Source organism: Sceloporus undulatus, chromosome 6, assembly GCF_019175285.1.
Source record: "Sceloporus undulatus isolate JIND9_A2432 ecotype Alabama chromosome 6, SceUnd_v1.1, whole genome shotgun sequence".
In the NCBI taxonomy this organism is placed as follows: domain Eukaryota; kingdom Metazoa; phylum Chordata; class Lepidosauria; order Squamata; family Phrynosomatidae; genus Sceloporus; species Sceloporus undulatus.
Window position 1 is genome coordinate 88799866 of NC_056527.1, and position 21303 is coordinate 88821168.

General features: G+C 41.9%; 1 protein-coding gene across 2 annotated transcripts in view; it reads right to left on the reverse strand.

The window, feature by feature from the left end:
• The window catches only part of LOC121932440 (collagen alpha-1(XV) chain-like), a 33793-nt gene extending 30205 nt beyond the window's left edge, over positions 1-3588 (reverse strand). For both annotated transcript variants that reach the window (XM_042471063.1, XM_042471062.1), the window contains exons 1-2: positions 3378-3588; positions 2283-2404 (exon numbers count right to left, since the gene is read on the reverse strand). In XM_042471063.1, coding sequence (XP_042326997.1) covers positions 2283-2404; positions 3378-3564 — 309 coding nt within the window. In that variant the 5' untranslated portion in view covers positions 3565-3588. The remainder of the gene's footprint in view (positions 1-2282; positions 2405-3377) is intronic.
• Positions 3589-21303: the final 17715 nt, after the last annotated feature.

Sequence of the window (21303 nt, forward strand, 5' to 3'; positions counted from 1 at the left end):
CCCACTGGCAAGCCACACTGTCTCGGCCTCAGAGAAAGGCAAAAGACCATCAGTTGGAAACAACTTGAAGGCACATAATACTGAATTCCTGGGAATGGAAAGTGACAATGAAGCTCTGGAGGCAGCTTTTGTTATGATGCTTGTTTTGCATGATTGGTACTCCATGCAGGAAAACCCACAATCAACTGGATTTCCTGCTGTGCTTCAAAAAAAGGATGCATAGATGTGTGAGCATATAGCAATCTCACATATTCTGCTAATGAATAGTATCACTTCTAGAGAAGCAATCATCCCTGATTCACACTGGCATGTCTAATTCAGAAATGACATTTTTTCATGTGAACAAAAGGCCCAGTCAACCCGTTCTGCTTTAAAGTTCACAAGATACTTCACCACACTCCATTACATCTCTCTATGTGTATTCACACTTGTTTCCATGTAGAAAATGATTGTCTTTCTGGATTAGAACAAAGGTCCATCTAGACCAGCATTGTTTCTAGCAGTGACCAGACAATTCTCTCTCTCTAAACTATGTGGCTTTGAATACAGCAAGGTAGTTAAAGAATAATTGATCAATATGATTTGACCCTGTGTATATTCTACACAGAGTCTGGAGTTGTTAGTTTTTTTTAGTACTCCCATTCCCACTCACTATGCTGCCTGGGGGATTCTGGAACTTGTAGTCCCTCCCAAAGTGATGTATCCAAATCAGCACAAACACATCAGATCTTCCCATTTTTTGGGGTGGGAGAAAACCAGATTCATTATTCAATTACTGAGAATATGCTTTGCATATCAAAAGTTCTAGTTTTAGTTCCCAGTATCCCTTGGTATGCTTGAGAAACACCTCTTTCTAAAGACTTGGAGAGCTACTAATATTCACATTGAATTGGTTGGAACAACAATCATTGCTTGGTATAAGGCAGTTTCTATAACAACTAAAAAAATTGTACACTTGAAATTTCCCAGTGTAGTTTAGAGTGTGGTGACCTTCATATTCTCTTAACTGCTCACCATCTGAAAGTCCCCACTTTCATTTTATAATGGAATGGAATGAAAGGCATTCATTCTTCCAGATTAATTATTACAGAGTACAAAGGTAGTATCTTGTATGTACGCCATTCTTTATACTCTCTCTCTGATCTGAAAGTCACTATTTGATGCAAAGGCACAAGTTCCTCTCACATCATCCATGCACAATAATGTTAATTAATATATTTTAAACATCATTTTGCTTAAAAGACTGGATTTCCTGCCTCCCTCTCTCTCTTCCTCCTACACACACAGACCCACACACTTTCCCTCTCATTGCTGCAGGTGAAGCCTGAACTTGAATCATCATTATCAAAGTCCTAAAGTATTTAACATTGTGCTTAATCTTGAGGAAAGATGGGATATAAATGTAAGCAATAAATACATGGAGACAGCATCAGTGGACATATTCAGACATATTCATGGCTGCTATTTGTATGGAAAGTCTCACTTCAAATGCAATTTCCCCCATGAACTTACTAGCTGGCCTTGGAGTTGGGATGATGATGATTATACTCATACTTTACAGCCTTATTTTACAAAATGCGCCCGACACTTGCTGTTGTTGTTGTTGCTGTGTGCCTTCAAGTCGTTTCTGACTTATGATGACACTATCATGAGGTTTTCTAGGCAAGTTTCTTCAAAGGGGTATGCCATTGCCATCCTCTGAGGATGAGAGAGTATGATTTGCCCAAGGTCACCCAGTGGCTTTCCATGGCTGAACTGGGATTCAAACCCTGGTCTCCAGAGTCCTATTCCACCACTCAAACCACTACACCATGCTGGTTCTCACAGTTAGACACTATTATTAAAATAATGTTATGACTATGATAAACACTCAAAACATTTTTATATAAATGTCAGATATTATGTATGCTATGCACCCAATTACCAAAACATTCTTCCGTTTGCAACTGTGCCCTTTTCACCACTCCAGCTAATAATTTTACATATATATCCATTAGAAGTTTAGTTTCCCACTATTGAGAATGGGTTCAGAGGGTCTCTTGCTTTAAGCAGTTGCATGAGTCACTCATACAGGGAAATATAATGATGGAGAGAACTTTACCTGTTCAATTTCTGCTGGTCAGACTACTATTAAAAGGCACAGGAACCTTCCTAGTAAAAGGATAATTCTCCTGCACTGTGCAAGGATCTGGGGTCTCTCCCCCAAGTCTCTATTCTGCTCAGTTGCTAGATTATCCCCTGTGTGATCAGCCATAACCAGGTACCACATGGCAAGTGCTCACCAGGTCTAGTGTTTTTTCAGATGGGGATGCCTCCTCCACAAATGTCTCAGGTGTATTCCAAGGAGGAGATGTGCTCACAGCTACTGTCTTCTCAGAAAGCTGCACCACATCAGCTTCCATACCTGGTGAGGCAACACAAAACCAGATTAGGAATGGTTACCACATCACAGCATCCAAAACCAGAGTTTAGAAAAGTAACTTTTTCAACTGCAGTTCCCATCCCCTCTCAGCCAGCATGGTCACTGGGAGTAATAGTCTGAAAGTAATTTCCCCATGCTTTGTCAAAATATGAAAGAATAACTCCCGGGCACAGGAAGAAAGACCTAGACTTGGGTTCTACCTTCCCATAACTGCCTGCTTGTCTTACATCTAGACCCCATCCATGTTCTTTGGTGCTCAGGGCAGGACACATAATAACTATATGAGATAGGATAGAATGAAGAGCAGCTTGATAGCAACATTCTGCAAGCATCAGGGCTAAATAGAGATCTGAGGCCAGTTCCCCTCAGGCAAAATCCATCATCCTGTCTCCATACTACAATGGCAAGGGTTCTGTACCTTTCAAAACTGCACAACAACCACAAATTTAACAGGCATAACCTTTTCCTGCTGCACTGATGATCTGAAGTAGAATTGTGAGCAACAAAAGCTTTTTAACATCACCTCATTGTCACAAAAGGAAAATTTAGCACGTTGCAGTCCTGCCTGGATTGGTTTTTTAGAGCCTTGGCAGATGTGAAAGAAGTAGGCCACCCTAACCCTAAGCAGCCTCCTTCTCCATACTTTATACTCCAAGGTGTTAAAGACAAAATCCCATACATTTCCACTGCACACCTACAACCCAAGTTCTCTGCACAGCCAAGATTAAATGCCACCCTTTTAAAGAAAGAGCCTTCTGTATTCTTCTCTTCTTTTAATCCAGAGGTGGAAACTGTGACCCTTCAGACCTTTTTTGGCCAACAATTCCCACCAGCCTCATCCAACATAGCCAATGGTGATGGATTATGGGAGCTGTAGTCATAAAAATGTTTGTCCTCCTAACCCTTTCCTCTATAGGATAGCAAAGGTGAGACTGATTATATAATCTGAACCTACCTTTGGAGGTTGTAGGCATCACAGCTGTTGTAGTTTTGGTGTCCTTAGTTTCACTAAAGGGCCACCATAACTGAGCAGTACTAGGGGGAACTAGCTCCCCTAATATCAAGAGGAGGCAGAGGTAACCCAAAGACTGGACTCCCCTCAGAGCCTGCATGTCTCTTTCAGTATTCCAGATCTTCAGCATGCATACACATACACTCTTCTGTCTCTCTCCATGCCAACCTTTGGCACCTCTGATCCAAGCTCTTATCTGCCCATGATGCCCGCCCACCAGACTCCATCTACCAATCAGTTGGCATCTCACTCTAGAGCATTACTTTCTGCTTTAATTTCCAGAGGGCAGTCAGATTAGTCTGTGGCAGGAAAAACATCAGAGTCTTGCAGCACCTTAAAGATTAACACATTTTGGAGAGCTACTGCTACTTACACTGGACTGGATGGCCCAATGGACTGATCCAAAAGAAGGCAGTTATAGATTTGCACATGTGTGTTTAGACTAATGCTTTCTTTTAGGATGTGCTCACATGGATAGAAGTTTAATCTAACCCAATCTGCCAGTGTGTCACTGTGATATAACCATGGTACTCAACTTTAAATTGTGCAAATGAGATTATGGTTTCAGTAATATACCAAATATGTATGCAGGTCTTTGTAGGGCCTTTGTGGACTATAGCTCACCTTAGTGATACAAGAAATATTACCCCTGACATGGGTATAGTGGGGTACAATGGTGACAGAGATCATAAACAGAGAAATCAAAGGGAGATAAATGAATGAAGTGTAGTCAGTGTCATAATTACATTATTAACGTCATTCTCCAAAACAGTCATAACACCTCAGATATCCTGGCATTGTTTACAATGCATTATATTAATAACCCATTGTTAATAACCCAGGAATCATGCAGCCCCTCCAGATTTTATTGGACACTATTGTTGTTGTTGTTGTGTGCCTTCAAGTCATTTCCGATTTATGGTGACCCTATTATGGGGTTTTCTTGGTGAGATTTGTTCTGAGGTTTGCCATTGCCTTCCCCTGAGGCTGAGAGCGTGTGACTTGCCCAAGGCCACTCGTTGGAAACAAACATAAAATGAAACACCCATGAGCCCTAACCCATCCTGGACTATTTCATTTCCCTCTTCCAAGCTTCTACTGATTTACAGACTGTACCACAGAACCAGTGAATTACAATACATCTAGAGGTTTCTACCCTCTGTTGTAGAAGTGATTAAGGTGGGGTTTTTTTAAAGTCACACACATTTGTTCTTATTCTTATTATGCGCCATCAAATCATCTTTGGCTTATTGCAGCCTGATAAATAAGGCTACTCACTTCTTGTAAATGCTGGTCTGTGGCTTCCTTCACCAGTCACTTTGCTTGGCAATGTCAGTTTGTCTTGTTACCATCAGCACTTTTCTGGTGAATTGTCACTCTTAATAGCTGTCTATACTTTCTGCATTTCATTTTCCTCTGATCTCACCTTTTACAACTCAGCCATGTACTTCCTTGTACATATAAATTTGTAATTCCAGATTACCCTTCATTTTTTAATGAAGCGTACCAATCTATGATAGCTTACAACATAACCAATTTGTCAGTCTTTAAGGCACTATAAGATTCTTTATGGTAAACTGTGGTGATGAAGAAGGTAATAAAGAGCAGTTCTCCCAGTCTTCATCAGACAGCAGCTTAAATGCCTTACAATTCTCTCCTTTCTGGTTAGGCAAAACAGGTTGCACTAAAGACCAAATTTCAACATGTAAAAATCTTAGAATTTAATTATGATTACATTTGCATGCAGATTAAGGGGAGATACGCATGAGAGCAAGTGTGGTGTAGTGGTTTGGCCATTGGACGATGACTCCGGACATCAAGGTTCAATTCGCCACTCGGCCATAGAAACCCACTGGGTGAGCTTGGATAGGTCACACACTCTCAGCCCCAGAAAACTCCATGATAAGTTTACCTTAGGGTTAGCATAAGTTGGAAAGAACCTGAAGACACACAACAACAACAAACATGCACATGCCCAGCCAAAATTATTTAACGTGTGGCCATTGCACAGAGGAATCTAGCATCTTTATGTACCAATGTACAACCATCTGGGAAAACTAGCCCAACTGGTTTGGTATTATGCATTTATGCTGGAGTTTGAGGATGTGTAACACCCCGCCCCATGTCTACAAATGATTTCTCCCAGCGTCTTCATATAAATGTTGAAGAGCATCAAGGACAGAATGGCACCTTGAGGGACACCACAATTAAGCTCTGTTTTTGAAGAGCAGCTGTCCCTGAGCATCACCCTCTGGAATCTACATGAGAGGAGGAAACGGGACCACTGGGATACATTGCCTCCAAATCCTAACTCTCTCAGGCGTTCCAAGAGGACGTCATCATCTATTGTGTCAAATGCCGCTGAGAGGTCTAGGAGCACCAACAGGATCATGCTTCCTCTGTCGATGCCTACATGAAAGTCATCAGTTAAGGTGACCGTATTTTGAACTACAATTTCCATAACCACTTACCATTGACCATGGTGGCAGGCTGGGGCTTTGGAGAATTGAAATTTAGAACATCTGGAATCCCAAAGGGTTTCTACCCCTGCCTTAATACTGAAGAGATGGTGTTCACCTTCAGGTTTGGGGAAATTATATCAAGGATTTCTGACTCACAAAAGGTTAAGAAGTGACATTGTCTTTGTGGTGTAGACAGTGAGGGCTGCAGAATAGCAGAAGGTTAGGACAGTAACAGTAGCAGAAGGTTAGGGAGTAAAGGTCTCTGGTGCATACAGATTTCTGGGAAGGAGAAGAAATAATAGATCTTTTACAGACCACCAAATTAATTTTTCCATCCCGGCTTTTGCCTTGGTCAGGAACTGCAAGCCATGAAGTAATCTACAGACTAAACATAATCTCCAGGCGTCAGTGGATGATAAAGTTTTGGTGGAGTGAGGTTTGGAAAATAGCTCAAGGCTACCTTGAGCCATGGCTGGTCATACTCTCCTGTCAATGGAGAAAGGAGGGAGAGTGTGAAGACCTAGCTTTGAGAACAAGTTAAAGATTTATGTTTCTTCCACTTATGGCAAAGCCACACTTGTCTCTCTGTATTTTTTTTAAAGGAAGAAACAAACAGCTTTTATACAAGCTTTATATATCTGTCACCTTCATAGAAGCTGAGAAAATAATGCATGCAGGTCAACACAATAATTATATGCCTCTCAAAACATGTGCCGGAAAGACTATCGTACTATTTGCCTACGCACAGGATTTGGATATTATCTAAACAAAAACTGTTGCCCTTGCAGAAAATGTTCCTGGGGCAAATAAGCCCTTCACCCATTTAATTGTATAGCTATTACTAACTGTAATATCACCTTGTTTTAGTTCATTCCCTCTATCTTTCTTCTTGTATTTTGTTTGGGAAGATTCTTCTCCCTTCAATCCTTCAAGGAACAATAAAACATTTGAAAGAAGTGAGTGGGATTTTTTCCCATAGGGTGGTAGACACATACATCAATCTATTTAGAAATTCAGAGGGTAAGACAAACCTGGGTTTAAATCAGGAGTGAGAAATATGTGGCTTGGAAACTGTACCTGACCCTTGCACCCCACTTTTGAGATCTCACAGCACCCCTGCAGAGTCAGCCACCATCATCAGGACCCCTGAATTGTAAAGGATTTCCCTTTGCCTTGCCCTCATTCAGCAACCAAAGGGGGGGGGGAGGACCCACTCATGCACAACTTTACATAATTTATATACACAGAGGAAATCAAAGAGGTTCATGGATTCCTTGGAGGTTATCTGTGGTTAAGAACTTTCCTTACAGAGTTATGAGACTAAAAAGGCAACACTAAAATGGCTCTGCATTCCCACATGCAGCCCCATATTCAGAAGACTTCTCCTACGTTATTTGACATTCTAGAAGATAAATTGCCAAGCACTGGAGTTCTTGGGCCCAATTTGATCCCATAGGACCCACAGTCAGCTGCATCAGTTCCCCAAAACTGGAAGCGAACTGGAATTAATTTCCAGTTGTTTCTTTTTAATGGGGGTTAGTGACGTACAATAAAGCAAGGCGGGTCTTCATTGTTAAGGAGAATGGCTGTTCCTAGAAGTTTTCAGCAGTGATGATTCTCATTTTCTGGCAATTGTGTATGTGTGTGTGCAGTGACATCCCTAGGGTGTCACCTAGGTGTCACCTGGTGTGGTAACTCATGGTGCCACCCTCCCCTTGACCGCCTCCCATTTCACACTATACAGAATCCTTAGGAATGTTTTTCTGCACTAATGTTACTTGTAAACCGTAATTCCTGTATACCACTGAATGTAATGCTAATAGTTGTGACATAAACAACTAGTAAAATTAAAATTATACCTTCAAATTACAATATCATATGCACAACCCAAATGTATTTATATATACATAGTGAAGATTTGGTTAAAATATGATTTTAAAAAAAAGAAAATATATTAAAAATTAAAAAATAAATAAAAATAAATTTTAAAATTTGAAATTTGAAATTTCAATTTTAAAATTTTGGGGGGGCTCTCTTTTTTCCTCCCACTGAGCTTCACCCCACACCCACCATCTCTTAAAGCCTTCTGAAGGGAAACAGATGAATGCCACAGCCTGATTCTGCCAAAATACAGATGTTTGAGGAGCAGTGGTGTCACCCCTCCTTAAGGTGTCACTTTGTGCAGTCTGCACCCCAGCACTCCCTAGTGACACCACTGTGCGTGTGTTGAAAGTGTATTTCTACCAAAAATGGTCCTATGGACCACATGCTGGCTCTGGGATTTCCACACTATATTCGCAAACTTAGTAAAGTACCACACATGCTTTAAAAGTGGAGGGGACCCAAAAGAGATGCTACATTCCCACTCAGGCCTCTTCAGCCTAAGGAAATGTCCCAAACAATCTGCCATATTAGACACTTCAGGGAGCTTGTGCTGTAGATAATTTGAGCACTATAAAAATCATAAAATCACACAGTCACCCAGCTTCCACTCCCAGAAAACCCCCTCCCAAGAGACCCCAGATCTAGTGGACCATCTAGATTTAACTTTTGCTGAAAGAGATACTGACATGCTGCTCCATGCATGTGCTGCAAGCCATTTCAGTAACTTGTGAACACTGAAAAAGTCAAAGAGCAGGTCTCAGGGCATCAGCCAGTTCTGTAGTGGTGAGAAATCATTAACTGTGCATTCCCAGCCAAGCTGAAAACCGGTACTTCTTTTTACCTCTTTTCTCTTCACTGGACCTAAAGTAGCCAGGGTGCAGCTGGTAATAAACAAAGAATGGACAATCCAGCAGGCTTTTCCTTTTACAGCAAGTGTGAGCATTAAGGGGGCCAGTGGCAACATTAGGAGGGTGTCGGGAGTTTAGACCGCACTGGGTGGCACCAAGAAAAGGGGTGACACCCGGTTGAACCCTCCTCCCCATTTCCAGCTGCACCGGGACACCGAGGATGGAGGAGAAGGATGAGCGCACACACAGCCTTCCGAACTGCTCTCTCTTGGGCTTCCTCTTCAGGAAAAAGGCTCAGGAGGGAGTAGCTTTGAAGGGCACATATGTGTTCCTCCTCATCTGGCTTTTTTCCCCTGGGGAAGACACTGGGAAGATCAAAACAACAAAGAAACAAACAGCTTTATTTATATACTGCTTCATACTGAATTAACAGGGTCTAAGTGATTTACAACTGTAAGCTAATTGTCCCCAACAATCTGAGTACTCATTTTAGTGACCTAAGGAAGGATGCAAGCCTGAGTCAAGCTTGAGTCCTTTTGCTGGTATTGAACTCGCAAGCTTATGGTTTTGAGAGTGGCTGAAGTACAGGCATTTAACCGCTGTGCCAACAGGGATCATACTCTCCAACTCTCTTAATTTGGTAGGGAGAGTCCCAGTTAATCTTCTATGCTCTTCGCTTTTTTAGCTGCTTTAAAAATGTTGCTATTTCTTTCTCTCCCTTTCTCTTTTTCCTCACCTTACTCTCACTGCTGCCAAATGAGTTCAAAGCACAAACATAGTTTCCACTCAGTAAGGTAAGAGAAGACAAGGCAGAATGCAGCCCTTCTCAGTTGGCTCAGACAAAAGCAAGCTGCTGCAGCCTCTCTTGGACTGTGAGTTCTTCTTCAATAACAATCGCTATCTTAACCACACTCAGATGTTACCTGGCTATGCATGTCCTGGTTTTCATCTGTGAAATGTTGGCTGATATTGCTTGATGGTTTCCTAATGGCACGTTGAAGTTCCTTCTGCAGTTGCTTCCATGGTAGCCAGGTTTATCTTCACAGGTCTCTCTTCCATCTTCACTCTGAGCTCAAGACTGCAACACAAGTACAGTTTACTACCAGCAGCAATACCACCACCACCATAATATAAGTCTGTTTCTCCTGGAAAAAAAAATCAATTCTCAGAGGCTTGCTGGAATAAAAAAGGGTCTAACCTGCTTTTGAAAATTGCCTGTTCAAGATAATCACCAGGTGCCCACTTTGTGTTACAATAGGGACAACTCACACAACAATATACTACTGGAACAGTAATTCTCTTTCCTAATCTCTGCAAATTACTGTGGAGCCTGAAGAGGGTGGCAGGGGATGCCACTTTCTCTGCTAACCAAAATAACCTAGTGCTTCAACCTTCACCTTCAAAGCTGGGCATTGGGTGTTTAAAGAATATTTCAATACTGGATATTTATGATGCAATTCTAAAATCTTCAACAAAGAAGTCTTCATTAAAGACTACTATATTATACGATTTCTTGCCAGTTTCAACTCTATAATTTTTGCCAAGCTGTTCCAGCCTGTTGGTACAAATCCAGTTTCAAAGATTTCTGGATGCTATTGATAACCCAGATCCTTTCAACTGTAGTTTCCAGTCTCAAGGCTAGCACACTGGTGCGAAGAACTCTGTCCAACCCAATTGACTTCCTTTTCATTTGGATGCCATTCCAGCCATTTGATTTGGATGTGTGCAGCTATTAGACTGCCACATTGGCCTGGCAAATATATTTTTTTCATCTACATTTGCTAGTGCATGCCAATTATTGTGACATATAATTAATGTGTTAACTCTAAGTGCTGAGTTTGATCTATATTGGAGGGATGGGATATAGATATTTCTGCGCTGCCATTCTCCTCGCTATATAAATTGGCTGCTCACTTTAAGTGCTTCGCAGCTTCATAACACTATTCTTTATGACCATATAACTCTCTATATTGATTATAGAAACCCCCATGAATCAGGAACATCTTTAACTTCTGCATTCTCGGGTCATGCTGAAAATGTGAAATAAGTTTTATAATCACCTGATGGAACAGACTGAATCTATGGAAGTTTATGGTACAAACTTCTTTCAGACAGTTTTGAAGGTGCTACAGGATCACTTTATTGCTTTTATATTTTAAAACCATGTGAGGGCGCCATTCACAAAGACTTGAAGCCTTGGCAGCATATATGCCTTTAAACAGAGGATGCATGAAAAGGAAACTATTGCACAGGTTCCTGGAGAAGTTATTTCCCCCTCTGCATCTGGCAATAGAATAGATTACTGAGGAGGCACCATATCTAATTTGGCTTCAGTAAGGGAATTAAAAGGGGAAACTCCTGGAGAAAATTTTGTATTAAACGGAGGCAAGAATATAATAATGTAAAGGGCTAGAAGATTAAGATATGAGACTTTACAAGGTTATTTCTTTGTTGGTTTGTTTGAGAAGGATATTGAATGATTGAACGAGAATGTGTATTTATATTTCAGGCTAAAGATTAACTCTCACATGATAACAAAAAAGACTGGTTGCTTGTAGTGGGTATATAGATAAGGAGAGAAAAATCTTAGAGGGGACAAAAGTTCCTTTATTTTTAGCATAATGTTCACATCCCACTTTGCTTTCCAGAGAGCCTTGGACAGATTGTCCAGTACAGGACTGAGACTTTTGAAACAAATTTGCTACAGGATGATGTCCAAATCCAAAGTAGGTCCAAGAACATGATCAGAGGAAAGAGGCCATTGGTTTTGGGGGTTGAATCTTGGAGGCAGGCAGGAATATGGAACAAAAGCTGTGCATATTTTGGATTTCATTTCCCAGAAGCCCCAGCCAGCATGGACAATGGTCAGGCATTCTGGCAATTGAATTTCAAAAACATCTGGAGAACCAAAGATTAGGAACTACAGACCTAAACAGTAGATTCTTAACCAGAGATCTATGAGCTCATAGATGCTCTATGGATGGACTTCAGCGCATCTGATGCCTGGGCAAGACTGACCTTTTCTTCAGTTTCCTTCTCCTTTCACCTTTAGCTGTCATGTTGAATTTTCAAGGAAAAAAAGGTCTTTCAAATGTTCATTAAGAAAATCACTATCAAATGAGTAACATAAACTAAGCATTTTTTTCTGTGTGCAAATGTGCTTGTGTGCATTTTTTCTGCTGGGGAAAGGTCCCAGAGCTTTCACCTGATTCTCAAAGAGGACTGTGACACAACACAAAAGAAGTGTTAAGAACCACTGTCCTAAAGTGTACACAGGGCTGGCTCTACCATCCGGCAAAACAAGGTAACTGCCTCAAGCTGGCAGATAGTAACAAAAGTTCAAGCCCACAGTCAGCGAGGAATGTATGACGTTTGAAGTAGAGCACTGTGGCCTCTCATGAAATGGCCTGCCATGCTTCTCGAAACCTTACAACTGTCCTGCTGGAGCAATTATTCCTCCATCATCCCACTTTTTTAGCTGCTTTTAAAATGTCCCAAATTCTCTCCATCCCTCCCACTTTCCCCCTTTTGTCCTTGGCATGCTTCAGTTGCTGCAGACTTGATTGCGATCTGTGAAATGTTGGAGGCTATGCTTGGTAAGGAAGAAGGCAGTGGGAAAAGAGGAAGATCACATTCCAGATGGATAGACTCAATCAAGGAAGCCACAGCCCTGAGTTTGCAAGATCTGAGCAGGGCTCTTGATATTAGGGGGACTTGGAAGCCTCTTATTCATAGGCTTAAACCTATTTTATGACAGTTGGTAACAGTGCTAAGCCAACCTGCTGTGGATTTCTCCCTCCTACACAGAAGAGGTAAAAATAAAAACCTTGATTAAGGATAAAATGGAAGGATGGAAGGTAGTACCCTTGCTTCCCTGATAAAAGGGCAGGAAGAACAAACTAACCCCACATACTTCCTAACTTTATTCTTGTGGTATCACATACAAGCTAACTGGCCAGTGAGAGCCTGAAATAATAGCAGCCCCACATTGCTTAGTTTTTAAAATGTTTTTCCCCCTCTAAGGGTGCATCTACAATGCAGAATTAATGTAGTTTGACATCACTTTAACTGCCATGGCTATAGATCCTGGGATTGATAGTTTTGTGAGGCACCAGAAGAACTCTGGCTAAAGAGAAAGCTAAAGACCATGTAAAACTACAAATCCCAGGATTCCATAGGATGTAGTTACAGCACTTAAACCAGGGGTAGGCAAGTTTTCTGAGCCGGGGGCCAGGTTGCTGTCCCTCAGACAATTGGGGGGCCGAAGCCAAAAAATAAATAATTAAATAATTTTTAAAAAATTTAAAAAAATTAATAAATAAACCGGGACAAATGTAGGACAACATTTTCAAATGGTGGACACTTTTTTTAAAAAGTGGAGGACACGCAAAAATTTGCTGATTTTTTAAAAAATGTTAATATAAATGCATGTTTCTCAGGCGTCTATAGACAATTGCCCCCCTTGCCCCTGAGCGTGAGAGGCCAAAGGCTCCGGCGGCAATCGGCGGCAGGACCGGGCTGGGGCCGGTCCCAAGGCCTCGCCGGGCCGCAGGTTGCCTACCCCTGACTTAAACTGTTGCCAAACTGCATTATTTCTACAGTGTAGATGCACCTTAAGATCCATGCATACTTTGATAGTGTAAGAGAGAAAGCTACCTCACTGATCACCCAGCATCTCCTTTTTGTAATTGTAAAGCTTTTGGGAATGTATTCTTGTGATGCGAGGACAACCATACCTCAGTTAACAAAGCCTCTGACAAAGAAGCTTTTTTAAAACAAAGATCCAAAACATACTGCAGAAATAATCCAGTTTGAGACCGCTTTAACTGCTCTGGCTCAGTGCTACAGAATCCGGGGAAATGTAGTTTATTGTTGCATCAGAGCTCTCTGACAGTAAATGTCTCACAAAAGTACAGTTCCCAGAATTCTGTAGCATTGAGCCAGAGCAGTTAAAGCAGTCTCAAACTGGATTATTTCTGCAGTGTTTTTTGCACCAAGGTCTTTTTATGCTTGCCCAGCCTCTCCTTTCCCTCTGTTTAGTTAGAAGTTTTTTTAGCAGCATCACTATTGGGAGGATGGTGAAGGAGGGTTGGACAATCACAAACTTTTGGTTTTAGGTTGCTGAAGCATGTATGTAGAAAGAGAGCTTATCATGGGGGAAAAAGGGATAAAGGATGTTTTCCTTTACTTCTGCAAGTCTTATATGGCCTGCTTGTTCCTTTCATAGAAACATCTACTTTGTTAACTGGGGCATACCTGTAACAAACAGTCTAGGAGGTCCATTGTATGTGTTGCTGTGTACCTAAATGCTGTGGAGTTGTGCAGTTTGTACAGGACAGTTACCCTTTATTACCCAGTAGTGGGAGACTGGTTGCTGTTTATTTCCTTTTGCCCCAGTGTAGTGTGTCTTGCTGGTGTCTTTTAGCTTGGTCAAAGAGCTCTAGTGCCCCACCAAACCACAGGGCCAAGAAATACATAGCATTGACCCATGGCAGTTAATCGGAGCATAATCAGAGTAGCAAAGGCAGATATAGAGATGATCACAGGGTGAAACTGACATGAAGGCTCCATTTACCATAGAGAAGATAAAACGTATCTCTGAGTAAACATGCATAGCCTCAGCTATTTATCAGCTTGTTTTCAACAATTACACCCTCTTGGTAAAGTATTTACCCTCTTGGTAAAGCATTTATTTATGTTTACATGTACATTCTACCTTTCTGCCATTGAGTCCAAGACAGCATGCACGATACTCATCCTCTCCCCACTTTATCCTAGCAACAAGCCAGTGAGGTGGGTCAAGCCAAGACAGAGTGGCTGGCCCAAGATCACCCAGGGAACAGTATTTATGGCTCGGTGCAGAGTAAAACCTGGATCACCCAAGTCTAACTACTCTAAGCACCACACTTTATTATATCATGCTACTGCATCTCTTTAACTTAAGAGAAATCTTGTTGGATCAGTTTAAACTGAGGTAGGCATATGAAGGCTTCTGTATTTCAAGGAACTCTGTTTCCAACAGGGAAAAAAACCCTGTAAAAATCAGAAACTCACATAGTCCTACACAAATCTCTTGTCTGCATTGCAGAAATAATGCAGTTTGACACCACTTTAACTGCTATGGTTCAGTGCTACAGAATTGTGGGATTTCTAGCTTGGTCAAAGAGCTCTAGTGCCCCATCAAACCACAGATCCAAGAAATTCATAGCATTGACCCATGGCAGTTAAAATGGTGTCAAGCTGCATTATTTCTGCAGTGCAGATTCAGCCTATGTTGGTTTAAAAATCCATGGCGACATGCAAAAGGGGGAGAGGGCTGAATCCCACACCATGAATAAGTTGTGCAGAAGATGACATTTCAGTAGGAATAGCTCATGCACCTGCTGAAATCCCCTCTTGTACACAGCTATGAACCGCGGGGAGGACAAAGCCATGTCTCTTTTTGTATCTGGCCAACAGTATTACTTAATTTAAACCAGAGCACATTGGAACTTTATGCTGTAATTCATTTTCAGTGCCAGAACTGAACAAGCAAAGAAAATAACAAAGTGCTTCTAAGGATATTCAGCCTCCCCCCTCTCCAAATAATAACCAAGTAATTGTACAGTAACTGGTTTCCAGATATCTGAAGCTGTCAATTAAGGCACCCATGTTAGAGAAAGGCCATTCAGACAAGATTTGAACTCTGGCTCCTGTATTTGAACAAATTTAGTTATAGACAATAAGATATGTTTTGCTTCATCTTAGGTGGGATGGAGGAATTGCAGGGCCATCCAGAGGTTGTTGGACTACAAGTTCCAGCGGCACTAGACAGCACAGCCAATGGCGAGGAATGCTGGGGCTTGTAATGCAACAGTATATCAAGACCTGTGTGATTCCTAGCTGTGGTCTGAGAGCCAATGTATGCCCTTCACAAAGAGTAGAAATAATGTGGCCTTGGCAAGATACTATTGGAATTTAACTCCCAGCAGCTCTAGCAAATGCCAAGAAGTACTGGAAATTGTAGTCTAACAACATCTGGAGGGCCACCTTAAGACTTGCGCTTTTTTCAAACCAATGTAGGGTAGGACATTTTGTAGCAGGGAAATGAGAAATTGGAAAGAAGTTAATGGTTCAATTGCAGTTCTCATTCTACCCACTCCCTGTCCATGTAAAAGTGGCACACTTAGTTTTAGCTACTCACCATGATCCCATAGTCCCCATAGACTCTGTGCCAAGGAGAATAATAATAATAATAATAAAAAATGCAGGCCATTGCGCTGGCCCACATCAGCACACCATTTCTAATCTCTACTCCACCTAAGGTTGCCATAGCCTGATTTTGGCCTGGACATTCCTGATTTTTCAGCCGTTGGGAATGTTCTGGCCCAGTTTTAGAAGGCTGTCCCACTGGCCACCACCGCTTTAGTGTGGCGGCATCAGCCTGCAAGGCCTGGCAAACTGGTACAGTCTGCCCTCCCCATACGCGGGGGATTCATTGTGGACCCCCTCACATATGGGGAAAATAGCATATGCTCAAGCCCCATAGAAAATAATGGAGTGCATGCATGTGGCATGAGTATGTACCCCATTATTTCTGCTGGGGCTTGCCTTCCACATAAGCTCAAAACCACAGAAGGCAAGCCCACCTATAAGGAGCTACTTTTCCTAATTTGGTGTCATCTGAAAACTTGATAAGTGTGGCCTCTATTTCATCATTCAAATCATTTATAAAAATACTGAAAAACATGGACACAGGACTGAATGTTGTGGCACCCAATAGTCACTTCTCTCCAGGCTGAAGGCCACAACCACTATTGAGTAGGGTACTCTTTGGGTTTGGTCCATCAGTCAGTTGCAAGCCCAGTTAACAACAGCACAGTCTAGTCTACATTTTATCAGGTTGCTTACAAGAATATCATGAGGGACCCTGTCAAAATTTTTGCTGAATTCTAGATATGCTATATCCACATTATCCCTATGATCTACCAAGCTCATAACCGTGTAACAAAGAGGTAAAATTACAGTAGTCTGGCATATTTTTGAGAATCCCTTGTTGGCTGAGTATTTATAAAATCCTATACGGTCTCTGTCTAGACTAAGCAAAGGAGCACATCTTCCCATTTGACCCTTGCCGCGTTCTAAGATCTTCAGGGGAAGCCCTGCTCTCAGTCCCACCACATACTTGATAGGAATTCATTTGATATTTGATAGGAATTCAAAAAAGGGCCTTCTTGGTGGCTGCTCCTAGGCTTTACAATTACTTGCCTATGGAGGTTAGCATTGCTCTCTTCTTGCTGTCCTTCCTTCACCAAATGAAAACCTTTTTCTTCCAGGAAATGAGTGCAAGAACTTTTAATAGCACACTGTTTTGGTGACTTTTATCTTGTGCCTTTTAAAATTGTGTGTGTGCATGTGGCTTCATGTCATTTCTGACTTATGGCAACCCTAAGGTGAACCTATCACAGGGTTGTTCTTAGCAAGATTTGTTCATAGGGGCTTTGCCATTGCCATCCTCTGAGGCTGAGAGAGTGTGACTCTCTCATGTGGGTTTCATGACTGAGCGGGGATTTGAGCTGTGCTCTCCAGAACTGTAGTCCAGTGCTCAAACCATGACACCATGCTGGCTCTAGTTAGTGTAATTAATTAATTAATTAATTAATTAATGATCACTACCTTTTTGTATGTTTTTATGTATACCTTTGCATTTGCTTTATTTAAGTTTTGCAAGCTGCTTTGTGTTTTAATTTTTTTGGGGGGAAGTATATAAGTAGATAAATAATAATCGGATTATTCATAACTAGGAAGAGCATTGTGTAGTTTAAAACACTTGGGAAGAGGTGGAAAGATAGGGATCTCCTCTCTCTACTGGAATGTGAACCCTTCCAATGAATTTCATTGGGTGTGGAGATGGGAGAAACAAAAAGATACAGATCTCCACATAACATCTAACCAACTTAGTGTGACCTCAGACGCTGTAGTGAAAACATGGAAGACTCACTGTTTTCCTCTCTACTTCTGGAATGTCCCAAAAGAGAACTGGTGTATCCTCCTGCAATGAATGCACAGAAGTACTACACACATTTTGGAATGTGTGACTCTCCCTTTTCGGAATGCAAGGAGTCCCCTTTTGCTCAAGCTTCACAGGGAAGCAAGGAAAGCCAGTAGACTGGTCATTTAAGAATAATAATAAAGTTTTTCTCACCACTTCTATACAACCTGCAACACAGACATTCACTTGCTGCAACTTCTTATTGACATATGCAAATACATGTCTATCTCACATTTGCATACACATTGTTGTTGTTGTTGCAGAGGGTGGTATTCTCTTTCTCTTTCTGCAACCAGTTTCCATCCTGGACTCATCTGTGTTGCTGGTGAAGGGAATTGGAAAGCATCTGGTTCTCTCCCCATTGTCAGATGCAGACCAATGACATAATCTGCTAAGACATCTGGAGGAATCCAGCAGATTTCAACAGATGATGTCCTTAACCTGAGTCTAGCTATGGGGACAAAGCCAGATGTGTCTATGACACCCCACCCCAGTCTTCCACCAGCGATGGAAAAGCCATGGGTGGGAAGATATCACAACATAATGGTGGGTCCCAGATTTATGTGAGAGGAGCTGCAGCAGAGTTTCTTTGCATGTAACTCTTCTGTTACAATTGACTGTGTGCAATCTTGACCAAATGTATGAAAGATCCATCTCCTAATCATTTTGCAACTTGTGGCAACCCTATGACAGGGTTTTCTTGGCAAGATTTATTTGGGGAGGGGGGGGTTGCCTTTGCCTTCCTCTGAGGCTGAGAGAGTGTGACTTGCCCAAACTCACTCAGTGGTTTTCCATGGGAGAGCAGGGATTCAAACCCTGGTCTCTGGAATCATAGTCCAATGCTCAAACCGCTACACCATCCTGGGACTTGTACTTGAAGCTACTTAAAAGACTTAGATGTACAGTACGCATTTAAAAAAGACAAAACAATGAATGTTTGTTAGGAAACTAGGATTTTATGGCTGCAAGTTCTCATTGGGTGTTTACCGTGCAGGGTGACCAGATGTCCTCCTTTTCCAGGACATGCCCCTTTCAAACTTCTGTCCAAGAGGAATTCCCAAATGTCCTCCATTTTGAGCATGGCTAAGAAGCACATTGAGTAAACCCGTCTTAGGCAATGGCGTGTTGCTTGAGCCAATGCTTGAAGACACAATGCAAATGTGGAAAGGGTTTTTTCCCCTTAATTTCACCATAATGGACAAATTAAATGAATAATTTAAATATAGATTCAATCAAGATTTTGTTGCTAGTAAAGTACAATCGTAAGACTTTGTCTTACTCAAAGTTCTATAAGTATATTGCAAGCCAACAAGGCATTTTAACAAAGATAAGTTCATCAGAAAAATAGGGCTGATTGTGTAATAACATACAGTATATGTAATATGATGAGCCAATGTGGTGTAGTGGTTTGAATGTTGAACTACGATTCTGGAGATCAGGATTTGATTCCCTGCTTGGCCATGAAAACCCACTGGGTGACCTTGGGCGAGTCACATGCTCTCAGCCTCAGAGGAAGGCAATGACAAACCTCCGCTGCACAAATCTTCATCAATGAAAGGGTTGCCCTAAACCAAAGCTGACTTGAAGGGACACAACAATAACAGCAACATATGTAATACAGCTGTAAATAATCCATATGAAGTGAATTTATATTTACAGGGGTACCCCGGGTTACGAAATTAATTCGTTCCGCCGCCGCTTTCGTAACCCGAAAATCTTCGTAAGGCGAAAAAGCCATAGGCGCTAATGGGGAAAAGCCGCGATTTCGTGCGAAATAGCGCCGAAAAGCACCAAAATTTTTTTCGTAACCCGAAATAACCTTCGTAACCCGGAACAGTTTTTTTTTAAATGGATTTTTTTCGTAAACCGGAAATTTCGTAAGGCGGCGCATTCGTATCCCGGGGTACCACTGTATATGAGTGTTGTCAGCTTTTCTTTTGTAATATCCTACATTTTTCTTGAATGTCCTCCATTTTTGTGGTGCCTCGTCTTCCTTTGCCATTAGGACATCTGGTCACCCTGTTATTGTGCCAAATCTAGATTTACTGTTCCGTGAGGTTGGTGGCTTGTGCATTTGGGCTTTAATTGAAACCAGGGGTTCTCAGCCTGTTTTCCTCCAGATGCTCTGATTTAAACCCAGGTAACCCTGAGTTGTGAGAGCCAGTGTGGCGCCATGGTTTGAACGTCGGACTACATCTCTGGAGACCAGGGTTTGATTCCCACCTTGTCCAAGGTCACCCACTGGGTGACCTTGGGCAAGTCACACACTCTCAGCATCAGGGGAAGGCAATGGCAAACCTCCTCTGAACAAATCTTGCCAAGAAAACGCCTTAGGGTCGTCATAAGTCAGAAATTACTTGGAAGGTACACAACACACACACACAACCCTGAATCTTAGTCCAACACTAAAATCACTATACCACACTGCCTCCCCTCCCAATCACTAGCTATCATTGAAGTGAAGAGCAGAGCTTGGGCTAGTTGTCTTTTCAGATTAATTTGGCCAGTTGTTTAGGGAGATTATCACATGCAATCCAACATGACTTATCCCCATGGGATAGACACACATTTCACCAGCCATGACAGATCTTACCGCATTCCCCATAGGCAGCTCGTATGCAACCCGGGATTATCATGTGGCTTTTTAAGAACAGGAAAACCCTGTTCTTGAAAAGCCACGGGATAAGCCTGGGTTGCATACATGCTGCTTAAATAAACTTTCCCAAGCTCTACTTAGAATCAGCCCCACCAAACTGAATGGGGTTACTCCCACATATGGGAGTATAACATTATCACTGCAATCTGACTTGCAGCTGACCCATAACAGTGGCGTCACTAGGATTGGTGTCACCCAGTGCGGTCACTCATGGTATAACCCCCACCCCTTCATTGAGCTCCTCCCAGACCACCATACAGAATACTTAGGAATATGTTTTGGGTAGTAATGGTACTCATAAGTCGTAATTCCCATCTAGGCTGCATATGGGCTGTGTACGGGCTGCCTATGGGGAATGTGGTAAGATCCATCGTTGCCTGTTAAACACGCGTCTATCCCTTCGAGGATAAGTCACATTCAATCGTGTGCGATAATCTCCTACGTCACAACAATCACCGTTACATTCAGTGATAGATGGGAATTACGACTTATGAGAACCATTCATACCAAAAAGACATTTCTAAGGATTCTGTATGGTGTGGTTTGGGAGGAGGTCAATGAAGAGGTGGGTGATACCATGAATGACCGCACCGGGTGACGCCAACCCTAGTGATGCCACTGTTATGGCTCAGCTGCAAGTCAAACAGATTGCAGTGGTAATGTTATACTCCCATACTTGGGAGTAACCTCATTCAGTTTGGTGGGGCTGATTCTAAGTAGAGCTTAGAGGTCTTTTTTCAGAGGTCTTTCTTCTTCTCAGAAGATGCCAGCCACAGCTGTTGGCAAAAGGTCAAGAATAAATTCTTCCAGAACAGGGCCTCAGAACCTGAAAAACCCAGAGAAAACTATTGATGCCAGCTGCAAAAGCCTTCGGCTTTGCATCAAAATAGACGAAAGCTAAAAGCATAACTCAAACCCACCTGCTCCAAAAAAGCTCCCCCCAAAAATCCCATCCTGATATGAATGATGTATTCAATGCCTGCTTAAA